Source organism: Drosophila suzukii, chromosome 3 (assembly GCF_043229965.1).
Source record: "Drosophila suzukii chromosome 3, CBGP_Dsuzu_IsoJpt1.0, whole genome shotgun sequence".
Taxonomy (NCBI): domain Eukaryota; kingdom Metazoa; phylum Arthropoda; class Insecta; order Diptera; family Drosophilidae; genus Drosophila; species Drosophila suzukii.
Window position 1 is genome coordinate 76,243,738 of NC_092082.1, and position 16,769 is coordinate 76,260,506.

The 16,769-nt window shown below is 40.2% G+C and overlaps 1 protein-coding gene across 1 annotated transcript; it reads right to left on the reverse strand.

The window, feature by feature from the left end:
- Positions 1–13,512: 13,512 nt before the first annotated feature.
- LOC108014159 (EF-hand domain-containing protein D2 homolog) lies at positions 13,513–14,949 on the reverse strand. The gene has a single exon (XM_036818099.3). It carries the CDS (start codon positions 14,803–14,805, stop codon positions 13,675–13,677), a length of 1,131 nt encoding a protein of 376 aa, XP_036673994.3. The 5' UTR covers positions 14,806–14,949; the 3' UTR covers positions 13,513–13,674.
- Between the last annotated feature and the right edge of the window lie 1,820 nt (positions 14,950–16,769).

Sequence of the window (16,769 nt, forward strand, 5' to 3'; positions counted from 1 at the left end):
GCCATGGTGTAATGTGTAGAATGATTGCAACTTTAAAAAGCAAACAAACAAAGCCGAGGCAATGGAGGCTGGGGCTCAGGATCTGGATGTGGATGTGGATCTGAATCTGCTGCCCATACCAGGCAAGATAAATAGGAAACTGCCTCTAAGGGGAGGAGTAAGCCAACAAGGAATGTCGACCCATTTTTTCGCCCACCAGAACACGCTGAAAAATACATTGAACATTGAATATTCAAGCGGCAATAAACAGGGAAATATTATAATTTAGCCTAAACTAGAAATGGGCTCTATGTAGTAAGTAGTTAATAAAAATTTCAAAATGTTGGTGCCATAAAGGTAAGCAGTAATTTCGCTCAGTGCAGACATCATGCCTGCAGTTGGCAGTAGTAGACTTTGAATGGCAGCCGTCAGTTGGAAAGTTGCCGTTGAGGAAAGGAGAGGAGTGAAGGTCTAAAAGGCAGCAGCCATCGATGCTGCACTTGGCCAATGCACCGAAGTACTCACTGGCAGGCTCAGACTCCTTCCTGCCTTCCTGTCTTCCGATTTTCCCGCTTCCTGCGCTGCCATCCACAATGCCCGCTGATTGCCAGAGTCGCAAGTTGGCCAAAAAGGACGTCTGTTTGGGCCACCCTCAAGTGGCCAAAGGTGGATGGCTGCTAAGCGGAGTTCTCGGCACTTTAAAGGAGTTTCGCTTATCCCGCCGCCAATCTGCAAATCCTTCGGCTCATCTAAATGCAGCCTGTAGGCGGTATTCCGACCTCCCCAGTTGGCCACATTGATGACGAGGACCGCCAGATGGAGTGGAACAAAGAGCCTCATCATCTGCATCCAGCTGGGATGCATACTCACCTGTTCACTGCCTGCGATCTCAAGTGTGGACTGGCTAGAAAAAAAGGCTCACGAGTAATCCGCTTTTTCAGGAATAGGGATAGCAGGATATTCCGGGATATAACAGCACTGGAGCAATGGTTCATTGGGGCATGAACCGCTTGAATACGGATGATTTGGTTAAATCGAAACAAATGCAGCTTTGAGTTGCAGGTGCACTGTGCAGAAAGTACCAAGGTATCCAAAGCAAATCTTATTTAAATAGATTATAAAGATTTTCAAACATTCTGATATGATTTCCCTAAATCTGTTGATTTTTAAATACAATAATATACAATTTAAAACAATTTAATATGACAATTTTAATATGATAATTAGAATTCCAGTGTTGCTAAGCCGAGTCATATACCCAGTAGATTCTATAAGAGCTACATAGATACTGTATCTGCTGGCTGGGCGTAATTACAAATTCGCCTTTAAACGTTTTACAAGTGCCCGGCAAATGAATTGCAAATGATTTGTAAAAACATCAGGCAGCAGTTTACAATTACCAGCACACACAAGCCAGAAAGCAGAGGGCAAAAACATCGGCAGAACCCGCTGAATGGCTGCTCCTTTGGATCCTTTGGCTCCTCATCGGGGCTCAAAGGGTTCTGCCTTCTGATTAAAAATGGCAAGCGCCAGCTGCAACATCGGGGAAATGGAATGGTATAGGATGAGGTGGTATAGGATGAAATGGTATGGTATGGCATGGTATGGTATGGTACAGTATGGCGCAGCGACCCTTTTAACCCAGATTGAAAAAACTCGAAATTAGTTTTCATTTATGTTCGCTGCTCGCCCCCAAGTTTGCTTTTTACTGCGCTGGCAGTTAATTTTTAATGGCTGGCATCTAAACTGTTGCTTGGCATGTAATTATGCGTGTTATGGCTTCCAAAGGCAGCCAGTTAAGCAGCGGCAATGGAATCGGGCCCAGTGAACACAGGGCCCAGGACCAGAACTGAAAACCCACAACAATGGTCAAGGCAACGGCGGCGCTTAGAAATGCAGTTTGTTGGCCGCTAAATGCTAATGCATAAAACGCTCGCTGGCAAAATGTGTTTGCACCAAGTTGCATGCCACCATTCCACAAAATGATGTTGGCTGCTGTTTCGCAAATATTTTCCACCAAGAAAAGATAGTCGGGTTGAATGAAAAACATTCTGAAGGCTGGGAATGCAATGGAATTTCCCACAAATTTTTTATTATTTTATTTTTTATAAATATTTTATAATGATATTTTAAGAAGATACGATAATGGGACCTTTGAATATTTGAAAATGTCTTTCTTCAAAGACGATGTTTGCCTTAGTTTTCTAAGAATCCTCGATTCCTGGAAACCCATCAAAGGGTTCGGCTCATCCATGTTCTATCGCTCAATCGTTGTCACTCGATTGGGGCGCCAAAGTTGGGGAAAAAGAGCGATTCGCAAGGCGATAGCTGGGAACGCTTTTCCCACTTTTCCCGCTTTTCCCGGCGATAAGCCAAACAATGTGCGAGCGAGTTCAAGCAGGGAGTTTTCATTGATTTCCGTTTAGCAAACGATGGAGCACTAAAACAGAACAACAACGCCGCACAGAGGGGTTTTGTTCTTGACGTTCGATGGCTGCTTTTTGTTGCCGCCACTTTCCCCTGGACTTTCCCCTGCACTTTCTCTGCGGCGCTTTGCACGTTTGCGTTGTTATCGTTTGGTTTCTGCTGCTGTGCAAATTATTACATTGACCCAGTAAGCGGGAAAACTTTGCCATACATGCATACACGAGGGTGGTCATAAAGAAAATCTGATAAATCAGAGAACGAATCAAAAGTCAAAAATTAATTGCGGCAGCAAGCAGCTAAAGTAATTAACTTATGACTGTAAACATTGCTTGAATATTTCCATGAATATGCTTAATGCAGGCCATAAATTAGGGCACGAAAGCAGGTTAAGATGGTTTGAATGCATTTGATTTTTCTCCCTCATTTTTGGTCCAAGGAATTTCATGTCATTTATCTTTAAGTCGATGTTAATTAAAACTATAAACAATTATGCAGCTTATAAATAATTAAAATAGTTAAGGTAATAACCAGGTGGAAGCTTTGATCTATACCTACATAGTACATATTATTTTTAACTAATTATTATAATAACAGTCAAATAAATGGCATCTCTTTAAATTTTTTTATAATGAATTTCCCATATGTTCGAATCATTTAAACTATTTTTTTTTATAAAGCCCTCTTGAGTTGAGAAACCAAAATTTGTTTATGTTACTCACACAGAAAGATCAATTTACTGAAAAATATTGTGACTAAAATAAATATATTATTCCCTCAAAATGTATTGTTCCCGAATTACCCTCAAGTATCAATTCAATTCCCATTTCGGGCCCAAAAAGTTTTGATAGAATTTGGCAACAGCATTTTCTTGGCCCGCCTCCACGTTTAATCAGTTTTGTTCAATTTTTCCATTTTTATTTCTCGTTTCTTCCGCTTCGTGTGTTGCTTTTTTCTGTCTGAACCACAAAGCCTAATTCAATAATGGCCGAAAGCGTCAAGGCCTAGACACAAAAAATTGGCAACAATTTAAAGCGTAACCGCAGGCATTGTCCATATTTTTTTACCCACTCGCTTCTGCCTATTTCCATTTTTGCAATTGTCAGCTGTAAGAGAAACATTTTTTTTACACTACCAAACATGAAACGAGAATGCCAAAAAACATTTTTGTTGAGGCGTTGCAATTAATAAAGGCCACAGCCACACACATTCGGTTGAGTGGGTGAGAGTGTGAGTGGTGGAAGGACATGGGACACAGGACACGGGACACAGGACATTGACACGGCAACAACGGCGAGTAACAACTTGCAGCTTGTCCAGACGATTGCCACAAAAAAGCAACGAGGCAGGACCCACAAAAAAATTGCGGAAAGAAGGCGTGACCATAGACTTGCTTGCAGTTGAAGGCACATAAATTAGGGGCGTGTCGGGCAGAGCAACAAACAAACAAATACACGGAAATAAAATCATAAGTCATAAAAATCATAAGATTTTACCACAAATTAATTTGATAAGTACATTAAATATACTGGAACTGTTACTGTTTTGAACATAATTATAGTAAATAGCCTTCTTAAATGAAATTAAATGTTTTTGTTTTAGAAAACAAACGGAAAGAATCCATAGGAACCTATGTAAGAATCAGATTTTTGCCTTATATTGGTATGATAAAATACAGTAGGTGTATTGATAAATACTCGTATATTTTCCTTCAGTTTAGATAGTTAATATTTTTAAACTTTCTTAATTGAAATTAAACTAGTTTTTTCACTGTAACTATTTTTTTCTGTTCATAAAAATACACTGCGATATAGTTTCTTTCCCTTCCCTTTTGGAAGGGGCGTGTTTGTCGGCTGGCTGAGTAAATCTTCAATGTTGTTGCACAGGCGATAAGAAAAGATAAATGGGGCTTTAATGCAAAATAAATTAAGCACTTGTCGTGTGTATTACGGGTGGGGCGCCAACTGCCGCCGCTGCTGCGTGGCATGCCAGGAATGACATTTGATTATCAGGCGGTTGCAGGGCGACTGCCGCGCGACTTCGACGCGACTTTAACCGCGTGCGCGTTAAATAAATCAATGCCACCGTTGACATCCACATTTGCTGTGCCAGTGCGGGTATTCCAGTGTTCGAGTGCTCCCGAGTGGCATAATCTGCCACCAGCTGCGCCTTAATTAAACACGGCAAGGGAAAATGGCATTCCTGCAGTTTAAGGTGCGTCCGCACCCTGGAATGTGGGCCCTTCACCAAAAAGTCAGCGATAAATTTAATAGAAATGCATGCCATTTAACTACCGTTGTGGGAGAAGAAATGCTAAGAAAATGGGGAAGTCACCTTTTAATTAAATTTATCTAGAATTATTCAGCTCTTAGCACTTCTTATATTTTTTCCCTGAAGAGACCTTAATAATAAGCATATATTCCAAAATGTTATATGGATATCTTACCTCTTATAAATTTTAAATATATTAACATTATGTTTTTTTTTCATATATTGGCTATCATTGTTTTAATAAATTATATCGTTATAATAAACTTGTAAAGTAATATAGTTCGAAATGTTTCGGAAAAGAAAACAGCTCTTAATCGCATTGCTAGCAAATATATTTTAAGCACATGTTTTCTCAGAGTTATTTACTTTTAGACACCAAATAATTATGAAGAATTTCAAAAAGGTTTTACAAATAGCTCTTGATTGTCATATGATGGACCTAAAATGGTAGACCGCTTATTACTCCATCAATTTAACGAGAAATCACACGCGATAGCCTCTTCCCCAATTAGGACTACGTTTGCAGTCACATCAGATCCATTTCCCTTCCAAGTTACATATTTTTACCAGTTGATTGCCGGCCGACTGTTTGTTTGTCTCTGCTGCTTGGGGCCTGCTTACCTGCCGCATGTGTGTAAATACGGAATTTACTTTTCATTAAAATAAATGAATTGCCCACACATGCCATGGGCTTTTTTTCTCGCTCCCAATCGTTTCAATTGAGTTTTGTGCATGCATATTAAATGGCTGGTGTGACTGTTTTATTGGTTTATGCTTTTTGAACCCCCAATATGGCCCAAACTTGTGGAATGGGGCCATAAGCTCGCGTGTTGTCAAGTGATTAGCAGCAACTACGACAGGACCAAGTGGGTGATCCTTATCTAAGCCATTTAAGAGCAGACATCCAGGCGTCTGGAAAGCCATAAAGCCTTGGACGCAATTAGCGGCTGTCTGGAAAGTTAAGCCGAAATCCAGACGGATTTGACATAATAAGTTTTTTCCACTTCCCCCTTTTTTCCTTGACGTTCCATCAATTTCAAATTGACACTACATAATTAATGGCTGAATTTAATGTTTTCAAGCCGCGATACTTTCGCTTAGTTTGCTGGTTAATTCGTTTTATTGTTTTAGCTATAATTACACAGTGGATGGTTTTTGTCATATGCTATAAATTAATTAAATTGTTCATTTCCGCTATTTAATTAAATGGCAACCCGCAAAAAACAAGCCACAAAAAATAGGCTCTGAATGTAATTTTCAATTCAATATTAAATTGAAATGACAAGCAATAAGAACTCATTAGGAAAAATGTGTTACTTTATAGATGGGTTCACAGCATGTGTTTTGAAATTAAATCAAGGGAGATACCCTTTAATGAACAACGTTACAAAAATTAAAGGTACTATAATATAGCTGCTAGCTAGAATTTCTTATCCAATTTCCAAAAATAAATATTATTTGTAATATTTTATAGTCTGAGTTGATATAAACTACAGAACTTATTGAAGTAAATTAAAAGCTTTTCACATACAATGATGACTTTGTCTCTTTTGCATAATGTCCTGTTTTTTATAACCCTCCAAAGTATTTGCATTCAAATTGATTAATTTGCATAGCCTAGTTGCGGTCACAAAAGCTAGATGGCGCTGCCGGCAGCCATGGAACTTAATACATATTGAGTCATTTAAATTTACCGCAATTGTTGGATATTAAACAGACATTATTCCGCATGCTGGAGAGTAAAGCGAATTAATTGCATGTCAAACAACAATTGATGGGAATTCATGTCGATTGGGGGCCCATCGGAATCTTGTGTGAACTGTGCTCTTGTTTCGGGGATAACAAGGGAATACACTATACGATATTGTCCCATCCTGTTGTGTTGTCACCTCTTTACCTTCCCCTGTTTTCCAGATGTCCTGGCCCCCCGATTTTCCCCCGATTTCCCCCATTTTGCTTATATTTGTCTAGCTGCCCTGCTGCTTACGACCTCAATTACATGCGCAAATAAACTGCAACAAACATTTGCCCAGAACTCATCACTCGAGTGTCCACAACCCACCTGGTTATACCCCATCCCTTTCCATCACCCCATTTTCCTTTTCTTTCCGAGCTGCGTTTGTGTGTGTCTTTGGTGTGGTATTAGAATTTCTATGCAAATGTCCTTGTCACATTTGGGGAATTTATTTGAAAATACACGATGGCGTCCTCAAGTGCGGCGTGTATGGCTCTGGGTCCTACAACATCACGCATAATAAGCAAGCAGAGATGGAGTTGTGATGTGTTACCAAAAACGGTTTCTCTTTCACCTGTATCCAGTACAGCACCATATTTATGACAGCTTTTGCAGAACAGAAATCTTCCTTACCCTTGCCTATCAGTTTTTTATATCAGTTTCATGTTTACTTAATGGGTTTTCCTTGTTTTCGCTAGACATACAAGTATTTTATTTAGCTTTTGTAATGTTCTTGACAATGAAGAGTTTTTGTACTATATTATTAAAGGATATTCTAATATTTAATATGATTTTATATTTAATAAAATATGCCATTATTAATTTTAAAAAGATTTGTAATGTAATTCTTTTTGAAATCTTCTATATATTTTCCTTTTCGGAACTCGGTCTCGTGCAATTTGGCTTCTGTGATTTGCATGTGGCTTTCGGCTGAAAGGCAAAGCCGCCGTTTCGTCAAAAAAGCGAACTTGTAAAGGAAAATGGGCCTTACACACACTCTTGAAAGCCGGGTTTCATTTATGACACACACACAACTGTATTTTGACCTTCTTAATGTGCATAATTTCGGGTTTGTCGGGTTTGTTGCGCCTAATTGCAAGCATGCAACATGGCGCACAACTGGGCATCGATTGCATGCCCCGTAAATCTTGCCAGGTCTCCGGGTATTTTTGGGTTGCGATTCGGCATTACTTCGCCTTTTGGTTTTGTCTGGAGAACGGCGGAGTGGTAAGGAGCCGGGCATTAATTTCATATTATCAGTGGCCCAGCGGCTATAAAACGCGAGACCCGAACGGAACTTATGGCCTTATACAAAAAAAGGATATCAGAGGTATAAGAATACCGACGGATTTTTACCTGTTACGTGGGAAAAATATTATGTTTTTAAAAAAATACAAAATTACTTTTGAAGCTATAATATTTTATGTAGTTAAACTTATAACCTGAGCTAAAGCCCGTATCTTCTATAGCTTAATTGCTCAATTGCTTGTTCATAGTTTTAATTATTTCCTAGCATATGTAAATAAATAATTTTAGAAGTATATTTTTTTAAGCCATAATTTTATGTTTTCCTAAAATGTAAAACATTGGTGAAACTTTTAGAATCTTAATTCTAACTAACATGTTTTTTTATGAATGTCAAGTTTATAAGGAGATATATATTTGAGACCATTTAATATCACACTTTTTAATAAATCTTCTGTGTAATTGTATATTTCTTGAAAATTATAGTTTTTTAAGCTTTTTATTTTGTAAGAATAATCAAGTATACCCACTTAATCTACTGGTACCTGGTACAAAAGAAACAAGAAAGAAATGGCTAAGGTCTAGCGTACTTTTGGGGCCCCAATTTAATGGCAAAAACAGCGCCGGACTCGAATTTGAGCTAAGGCCAAAAGCAAGTACGAGAGCATTACCTTCTGGCCCACGTTTTCCCGCTACTCCGCCTTTTCCTCGCTTTTCCTGGCTCGGAAAACTTTTACTAGCGCGCATTTTCAATGAGCTCACGTGCTCACTCTCCCTTTCGTTTTCCTCGCCCTGTGCGGACACAATTTCACACCGAAATGATTTCCAAAGAGTTCCCAGCAGCGGCTTACTACCTCTTTCACCTGGTCTACTAGAAATTTGAGCGCTGAAAGATGCAAATTTACTATGCTCCAAAGTCGAAATAAATATTAGAGTGCAATGGGGCCGGTCTCGAAGAAGGTGCTATTACTCTGGTCAGCCCACTTCGCCCGCTTTCTTGGAAATTAACGTTTGCTCTTGGTTTATGGGTTCTTCGTTTCGGGGCCATAAAACTTGTTCATTCATAAATCATTCACAAAATTATTATCATTATGGAACTCGCCTTTCAGTATCATCAGCTAGAATGTGGGGCAAAGAAGAGCTTTAGGGGTGGCAAGGGTTAAGCGCGTCAGGCAAAGATTTTCCTTCCACTCCGCCCCTTTTTTTCCCTACTCTCCATTTTTTTTTAGCCCTGTCCCAACGTTGACTTTCGTTTTTTCAATTTTTCAACATCAAGCCCGCTTGGGTTCTATGTATGACAAAAGAAAAATGAATGTTGCATAGATTGGCAGGGTGGAGATTTACTTGACTTCCTTTATTCCCTGAATATTTACTTTTTTATGTTTTATCATGACATTTGAAAGCTGCCTGGCGACTTTGATAATTTTACACTTAATTTCATTTATGTTTCTAGCTTTTTTGCGAATCAAGGTGATCCTTTATCATCGCCTATTTGTGGGTGGCATTTGGAGGGTTAAAGTTCAGCTAAGCGATGCATTTCAATCTTCAGCAACTTTTCTGCACACTTTCCTTCTCGGCAGCTTTGGCATGTAACAAGTTTATTTCGTTATTGATATGCAGCCGGGAGTTTTTGTTTTCTTGTGGGGCACCAAAGGGTAAAGCGGATCTGCGGATGTTGGCTTAAGGAGTACTCTTTGCTCAAGTTACTATGGCTTTTGGCAACATCCTGGCACACAAACAGTTTAAGGACTTACGTTAGTTAGGAAAAAAAAATCAGATGGGTAAGAAGACTTAGATTTCCATACTATTCCATATTAAATTCCCCCTTTTCAGGTAGTTTAGAGAGCAAATTATAATGTAAACCAACTGGAAATGCATTATACCATCCCCAAATCGAATCAAATTGTATCCCATAGATTGTGTTCGCTCACGTAGAGACTCAAGAACCCTCAAATTCGATATCGCGTAAAGCCAGTTAACAAACTTTGATGCTCGGATATTACTCAGCGAACTGAAGGCCAAACCACACTTAATTCCCACTCGCATTTCAGCGGCAATAAGACTCGCAACTGCAACTGAAGTTTTTGCCTGTGTCGAGTGCATAAATCTTGCAGTGTGCGCGAATTACTTAGGGCAAAAACAGGCGAGGAAAACTTTTAGCGGAGAACAAGGAACTAAGTCACGCCTACTCGAGAAGCTGCCAATGTTTTCGATATAAGTACTGGATACCATATACCCCCAACAGGGCCCAATCCCCATCCCCAGGCCATCCTTCCTGAGTATGCAAAATAGCAACAAGCGCATTGTGAACACGGAAATTGAATCGAAAAGCTGCTCCTGCTGCCTTAGCCGGGTTCTTGCGGCAGTTTGCCGGGGCTGCGGGCCAACAAAAATACTCTTGCCATAAAGTTAAGAAAAACATCAGCTAGGCAAATGTAAGGAGCGGCTGGGGAAAAACTTTCCACAGGATCTGGGGTGCTGGGGAATGTCGGGCGATTGGGTTTTACTGCCCAACGAATTGAGATTCACCTCCTTTTTTTCTAACTTTAAGCATTCTAGTGCTTTCAGCTTATACGCTAGTGAAAATATTGTTCAAGAAACAAAATAAACAAAATAACACTCTGATTTAATTAAAAAATGGAAAAATAATATACAAAACTTGTTTGGTGACTAACTAAACAATTTATTTTTCATGAACTTCACAATTTCTACGACGTGTAAACCAAACATACTATAACGTGAAATAATGAACTGAAAATTAAATTCATGCCATGTTCTCACATGCAATTTTATTTGAAAGGATCTGCCATTTTTTCTAGCCCCTCCGAGTGAAAAGCAATTTTTGGAATATTTGGTCCAAACTATTCGAGCAACAATTTCATGTTTTCCATTGCAGCAGTTGTTATTTTGCAACTAGTAGCTTCCATTTTGTACTCAAAAGCATAGTTGCAGCTTCAGAACTCCAACCCCTCGATTTCCAACCCAATTTCATTCAACATTCTTCTTGCGGAAATTTCGCTGCTGGCAGCTCAATCTTTTGCCATACCACAAAACACCAATTTGTTTATTTTCAATTGTTTTTTATATTCTTTTGGCTACACTTTATTTTTTTATCGATTTAGGGGTGGCTATATTGAAATCGAAATATTGATAGCTTTGCTCTTTAACAAAAACGATTCAGAAAAATTCAAGACTTAATTTGGATAACTCATGATTATTAAAATACAAACACTTAATAGCAGCTTTGTGCTGTTAATTGTTTGACCAATAATAAAGGCAAATGCTAACTTTCCCACAAGGAAATTGAACCAGTCCTTAGACACGTGGCTGAAAGCCTATTCCCAATTATTGTTGCCACTTATGACCTGACCCAAACATTGACCTGAACTTAAACTTCACACACAAACCTACAGTTTGTGTTTTGGGTTCTCCTGGGAATATACAGATGACAACTTAGTGAAAAGGGTTGAAAATAGGTAGGGGAATATAATTTGACACGCAAAGAAAAATATTATTTTCTTTGAAATTCATATGATCTACATGTGAAAAGAATAAAATTTGTTAAAGAATCTTTTATGTTAATTTTTGGTCTCTGTACTGGACACCGGATACGACTTCGTGCCTTGGATGACGTGGTATTTAGGGCATGCTGACAGCTCCGATATGTTGAACCTTCGTATTCATGTTACTACCGCTTATCCAACCCTTAGAAAACTGGGCCGTGTATCTCGGCTCCTGTCAATTATGAATGGAGGACGAAGATCCTACGCAGCTGCCAGAAATTATTACATCAACTAATTGCAATTGGCAGTGAGTGAGTGGGGATGGGTTGGGACCAACCACCCACACGGGTGCTTTCTGGATTTTCTCGGGGTAGAAAAAAGTTGAGCGCAAATGAGGCAAAAACCGTGGCATACTTTTCGGCGCCCAGCCTCTCATCCGCGCGTGTTTGTGTTGGTTTGTTTGCAAACGCTTAAAGGCAAGGCAAACCATGTCAATGACATCTGACACGTGACCCTTTTCCCTCTTCACATCCTCCACACACACACACACGCACACATAAGGAGGGCCTCACGCACACACTTGCGCTGGCAGCCATAAAGCAATAACCATAAACATTTTGTCAGGGAATCCAGAAGTTGTCCCTCTTTGTTGCAGTGCACATTGTGTTGAGAAAGGTATGTGAGGCTACTACTAAAGATTATTATATATTATATTAAATAATAATTATATTTAAACATTTACCTAACTTTAAACTCAAAAGGTTAATTTACTTCATTAATTTCAGATTATCTGAGCTTGTCAAGCTGAAGAAATATCACCAAAATAAATGTTACCATGTATTTTGAGAACTGTTTTCCATAAAATGATCATATATCTCTTCATATATAATAATATAAAAAATATATATAAATTGTAAGTAATGGGTATCATTTTGTTCAGCAATCTGAGATCTTTTCTCCTTTCCCTCTGCTAGTTTTTTCGGGTGTCGTTCCATCGTGATTAGATGCGATTGTGCGCGCAATTGAGCGAAATTGATGGCAATGCCATTAAAAGGTATGGCCATGCCTTCGCCTAGCACCACGCCCCCTGCCCTGCCCACCGCCCACCGCCCCTCGACCCTGGGACTACCCCTGTTTTTTCGCTAAACGCTGCATTGGTTTCACTTACGACGTCACCATCATCGCTGCCATCGCCATCGTCGTTCATAATTAATTTTCTAGTGAATTTACTTTCATGGCATTTTGGCTGGCTGAGAGTGGAGCTTTTGGGGGGAAAAGTGCTGCCGCTTTTCCAACCGCTTCCCAATTTTCCCAACCCCAACCCCCAAACCACCGCCCCCGCTGTGGGCACATGAAAGTTGTTTCAGCTGCGGCATTTATTTTAATTTGAAAACTATTTCCCCATGCCTGCCCGTCGCCTTCCTGCTTATGCTCATTATTTTCGCATGACTTTCGTTGGATTTTTATTACACAATTTTTCGCGATATTGCGTATACGCAGCGTCCGCCGCTTTCGTTTTTAATTTGTATATGGCGTGTGGCCAGTAACTGGCTAGCGACTCGATTCAGGGGCTGCCCCCGAAATCCAAATCAGTTATAAATATTAGCACACAGCCCCCCCAAATGGCAGCATAATTGTGTGGCGTGCCAGGGTTTTGGCGAGGCCAACTTTTTGATATCCACGGGGTATGCAAATACACAGCGAAATAGCCGGCGCAGTTAAGAGCGCAAATTATTTGCACGAAAATATTTTTATGCCCCGAAGACTGGAGGCCGTCGGGCAACTTCCGGAAAAGTCGCCCAACCTGCCACTTGGCGTGTGTGGCGCACATTTCGCTCCTCGGGGAGTCGTTGCCCCAGCCAACTTGCAACTAGCAGTGGTGCCGATTTATTTTTCGGATCCGCAGGAAATGAAGAGTTCGAAGCACGGAAACTAGACTGATAAAAACAATTTGCTTCCCCTAAGCTGACAATTTATTTCCATTCTTTTAGGATTAAAGACAGGGATCAATATACCAAGAACTTAAGAACAATTTTGTAGATCGTATAATGAACAAGATCTCCAAAAGATCCTTTTATAACGTTAGTTCTTTGAGGGTTAAGTAAAATAATTCCCATAATCATAAGAAAAAGGCACGAAGCTTCATATTTTTTTATCCCTAATTTAACCCCACCTTATAAAGACTACAGTTTATCCATTAAAAAGCTGAATGACCATCCCTATAGCCGAGGACATAACAAAAGGAAAATAAAACTGAAAAGTGGACTCCCCCGCAAGGAGTAGGAGTATCTGAAGTGGAGGTATGGTATTCCTGCAGCCCGGCAATTACCTTTGATTGGTCACTTAAGCAGAGTTTGCGTTTCTGGATTGTTTTTTATTGGCAAATGATTTACGGGAAGTTATAGAGTTGATACAAGGTCAGTGTGGCGATAAAACGGAAAATTTTCTAGAATTTCAACTTGAAATTTTGGGCACAACACTCTCGAGTCAGGATTGAGGGGTTTGGATTGAAACACATCACTGATCGCTCTCGAGTTTTTTGAAAACAGCAGCGGCGGACTTGAACTGCTCCCTTTTGGAGGCTGTTTTCAGACAGGTTGGCGAATGGTTAGCAGCAACTTTGGTAACAGGTTGATCCGAACTAAGAGCTAGTGGTTCCGTTTGCATGGCTATCTTGGCCTCGAAAAATAGCTTGGCCCCACTAACGCCCACTTCAGACACGTCTACCGCTTCTTTTCTGGCTAATCGCTGCTTTTCCCGATCCTGAAGATTCCACTTTCGCAATTCCAGGCGGTTCATCAGAGTTCCGTAAACGAGCAACCCTTGACAGAAGTTCAGCCGACTCTCCTGATTTCCCACCACATGGTTCATTACATTTTTGGCTGCCAAATGGGTTTGTGGCATTTCCAGTTTCTCCAGGAATCTCTTGAGCTCTCCCAAGCAGATATACCCATCCCGGTCTTCATCCACTTGCATAAAACAGGAAAAAGCGGTGTCTATTTCGTTGCGATTGAACCAAGCCGAGAAACGTTGGTAAACTTCATCCAAACTCAGTTCGATGTCGCATTCACTACCTTCGGGCGTAACGTCTATCTTTCTTTTCTCCATTACTATCTTAATGGATGAGCAATTCTCCTCGATGTATTTGCCAGAGGGGGAATCGTGTGCTTGATATAGTTCCCGGTTGTGACTGGGATCTGTTAAGGAATCGATATCAACACCACTATCCAAACTCAAGGTGGATGCGTTGCGCAGCCCCCTGTTGAGGATCGATTGTCGGATGTACTTGTAGGAGCAACAGGAAGTAAAGGACGACCCGGAAACCAGCTCCCCCTCGTCTTCCTCTACAAGACTGATATCCTTAATCGCAAACTCATTGGACTCTTCGAGCTCTTCCGGTGTTTCAAAACCCTCTCTATAATTCGCCTCCTCTGGCACTTCCAAATTCTTCTCCGCCGCCTCTGTAGCCTCGAAGCTTTCTTCAGTTACCTCTTGAATATTGAGCGCGTTGATTATCTCATCCCAAACCACAACCTTCATCCACTTTTCCAGCTCTATTTTGGGATCGTTTTGGAGCGAAGTCTGACTTTCGTTCGACCTTGCTGCTGGGATTTCGAACTGGTCCCTGACGTCGACTGCCTCTGACATAGTCCGCAGTTGCAGTTATACAAGTTATTTCATAAAGTTAGAAAGTACAAAAATAATTTACCAAAAGATTTACAAAACTAAAAAGGTGATGTGCTTGTATTTGTTAGGTAGCCTACACTTTTCTTACGTTTTCTGAACTGATTTGTATATACTCCTATGACAGTTAAGACAACTAGGTTGGCAAAATGTGATTGCTTTATATGTTTGGTTAATTTAATGCTTATTTAAATTAGTTGTTTTTTAATTGGGGGAAACCTCAACCTTTTTATATGTAAATGTCCTATAACTTTGTGTACCCCCTGCGTATGCGTAATAGTTGCCAAGGTTGTTTGTTCATTAAACAGATTGAATGGCCTTCGTACTCCACACTCGAGGGGTCAACATTTTTTACGGTCGGGGACCCGGTCCACTTCAGATTAATGGCTAAGGACGAAATTTCGGCACGTCTTTTCGTTGCGGGCCCTGTTAACATGCCATGGCCATAAACAGTTAATTAAGCTTTTATTGGTTACTCTTTTTGTTTGGCTTTCGGACCGGCTGACATTTCACGTTTTATTTGTCAAACAAGCGGCCAAAAAAGTGACGACCATAAACGGTGACCCAAGTCGCCTTGGCAGCGGCCATATTGCCATATAGCCTCTGATCAACCTCCGACTTTGGGAGGACCTATTTGCCGTGTTATCCCCCTTTTTTTTCTGCCCGACTTATTTATTCACTCATTTCGTGTGCAAAAATATTTGGTGATAACGAGCTGGCAGCCCACGGCTACTTGTCATGTTTAAACCACATTTATTTGCCGCTGCCTTTGGCCCGGCGACAATAAAAAAGTGTAGGTATATTACGTATAAAGGAACGAACATTTTTTGTTTTGCCGCTTTTTTCCTGGCTTGCCATACAAGAAGAACGGGCGGCGAGAAATGTCAGCAAAAAGTTGCGGGCTTCGGCATTTAATTTACATAGCAAAGTTTTCCTTATTTCGAGAATGCTGATTATAAAATTGCAGGCGAAATGGGAACTTGCGAAACTGCCTGACAACTGGGTTAAGCCAAGGAATCGACGGCCAGATAAAACGCCAAAAAACGAAGAGTTTGTCCTGCAAACAGGGCCTTGGAAAATTCTAGAAAGGCAGATGGGTGGCAAAAGTTTTGCAGATCTTTAATTGCAACCCAAAATTCATATATAAATAATAGTAAAATAAATATAAATATTTATGTTTTCTGCAAGATAATATATTTATTCCTCGTGAATATGTTTATCACCTTTTTCTAATGAGGAGTAATACAAAAAGATTTCCGTTTTGGGAATACCTCGCACCTGAAAAAAGGTCGCTTTCGGCCAGGAGAAACTTTTGACTTGGCCCAAAAGTGTCAAAACAACTGGCTCGGAGGCTGCTCCGCCCAAAGAAAGTGTAAGTTGTTGATTTCCTAAGCCAGGCAAACAGAGGGCAAAAAACACCGAGTCATCCTTGGAAGTGGGAACACCCACAAGAGCAACTCTGGTCTTGGCCAATGGCCAAAAGTCATTTTTTGCCAGTGGATTCACTTTTGGGCAGTTCATGAAAAACTGCAAGTGAAATTGAAATGCAGGCTGCCGCATAAAATGCAGCCCAGCCATCCGGTAACAAACATTTTGGGAAAACAAATAAAATGGCCGACTGCCGGTGGATCATAATTAATGATTGGCACTGACACTTTTCTACTCCGGGGTGAAAAATAATAAGTCTCAATATAACTCAAGTGACTGTTACAGTCTAAACTTTGACATTTGATGGAAGGTTTGGTCCTTCACTTTTTTTTGAAGCTTCTGCAGCAACCGTTTGTCAAAGAAGGTCCAGCTTAAAGCCCAAAACACTTGGCCCAAAACCAGCTTTCACTACAAAAAAAATATATGTATATGTATAAGCCCGCATGTATATATAGTTGGGTTTTCCCTTTCTTTAGCCTGGAAAGCCAAATTGATTGCTT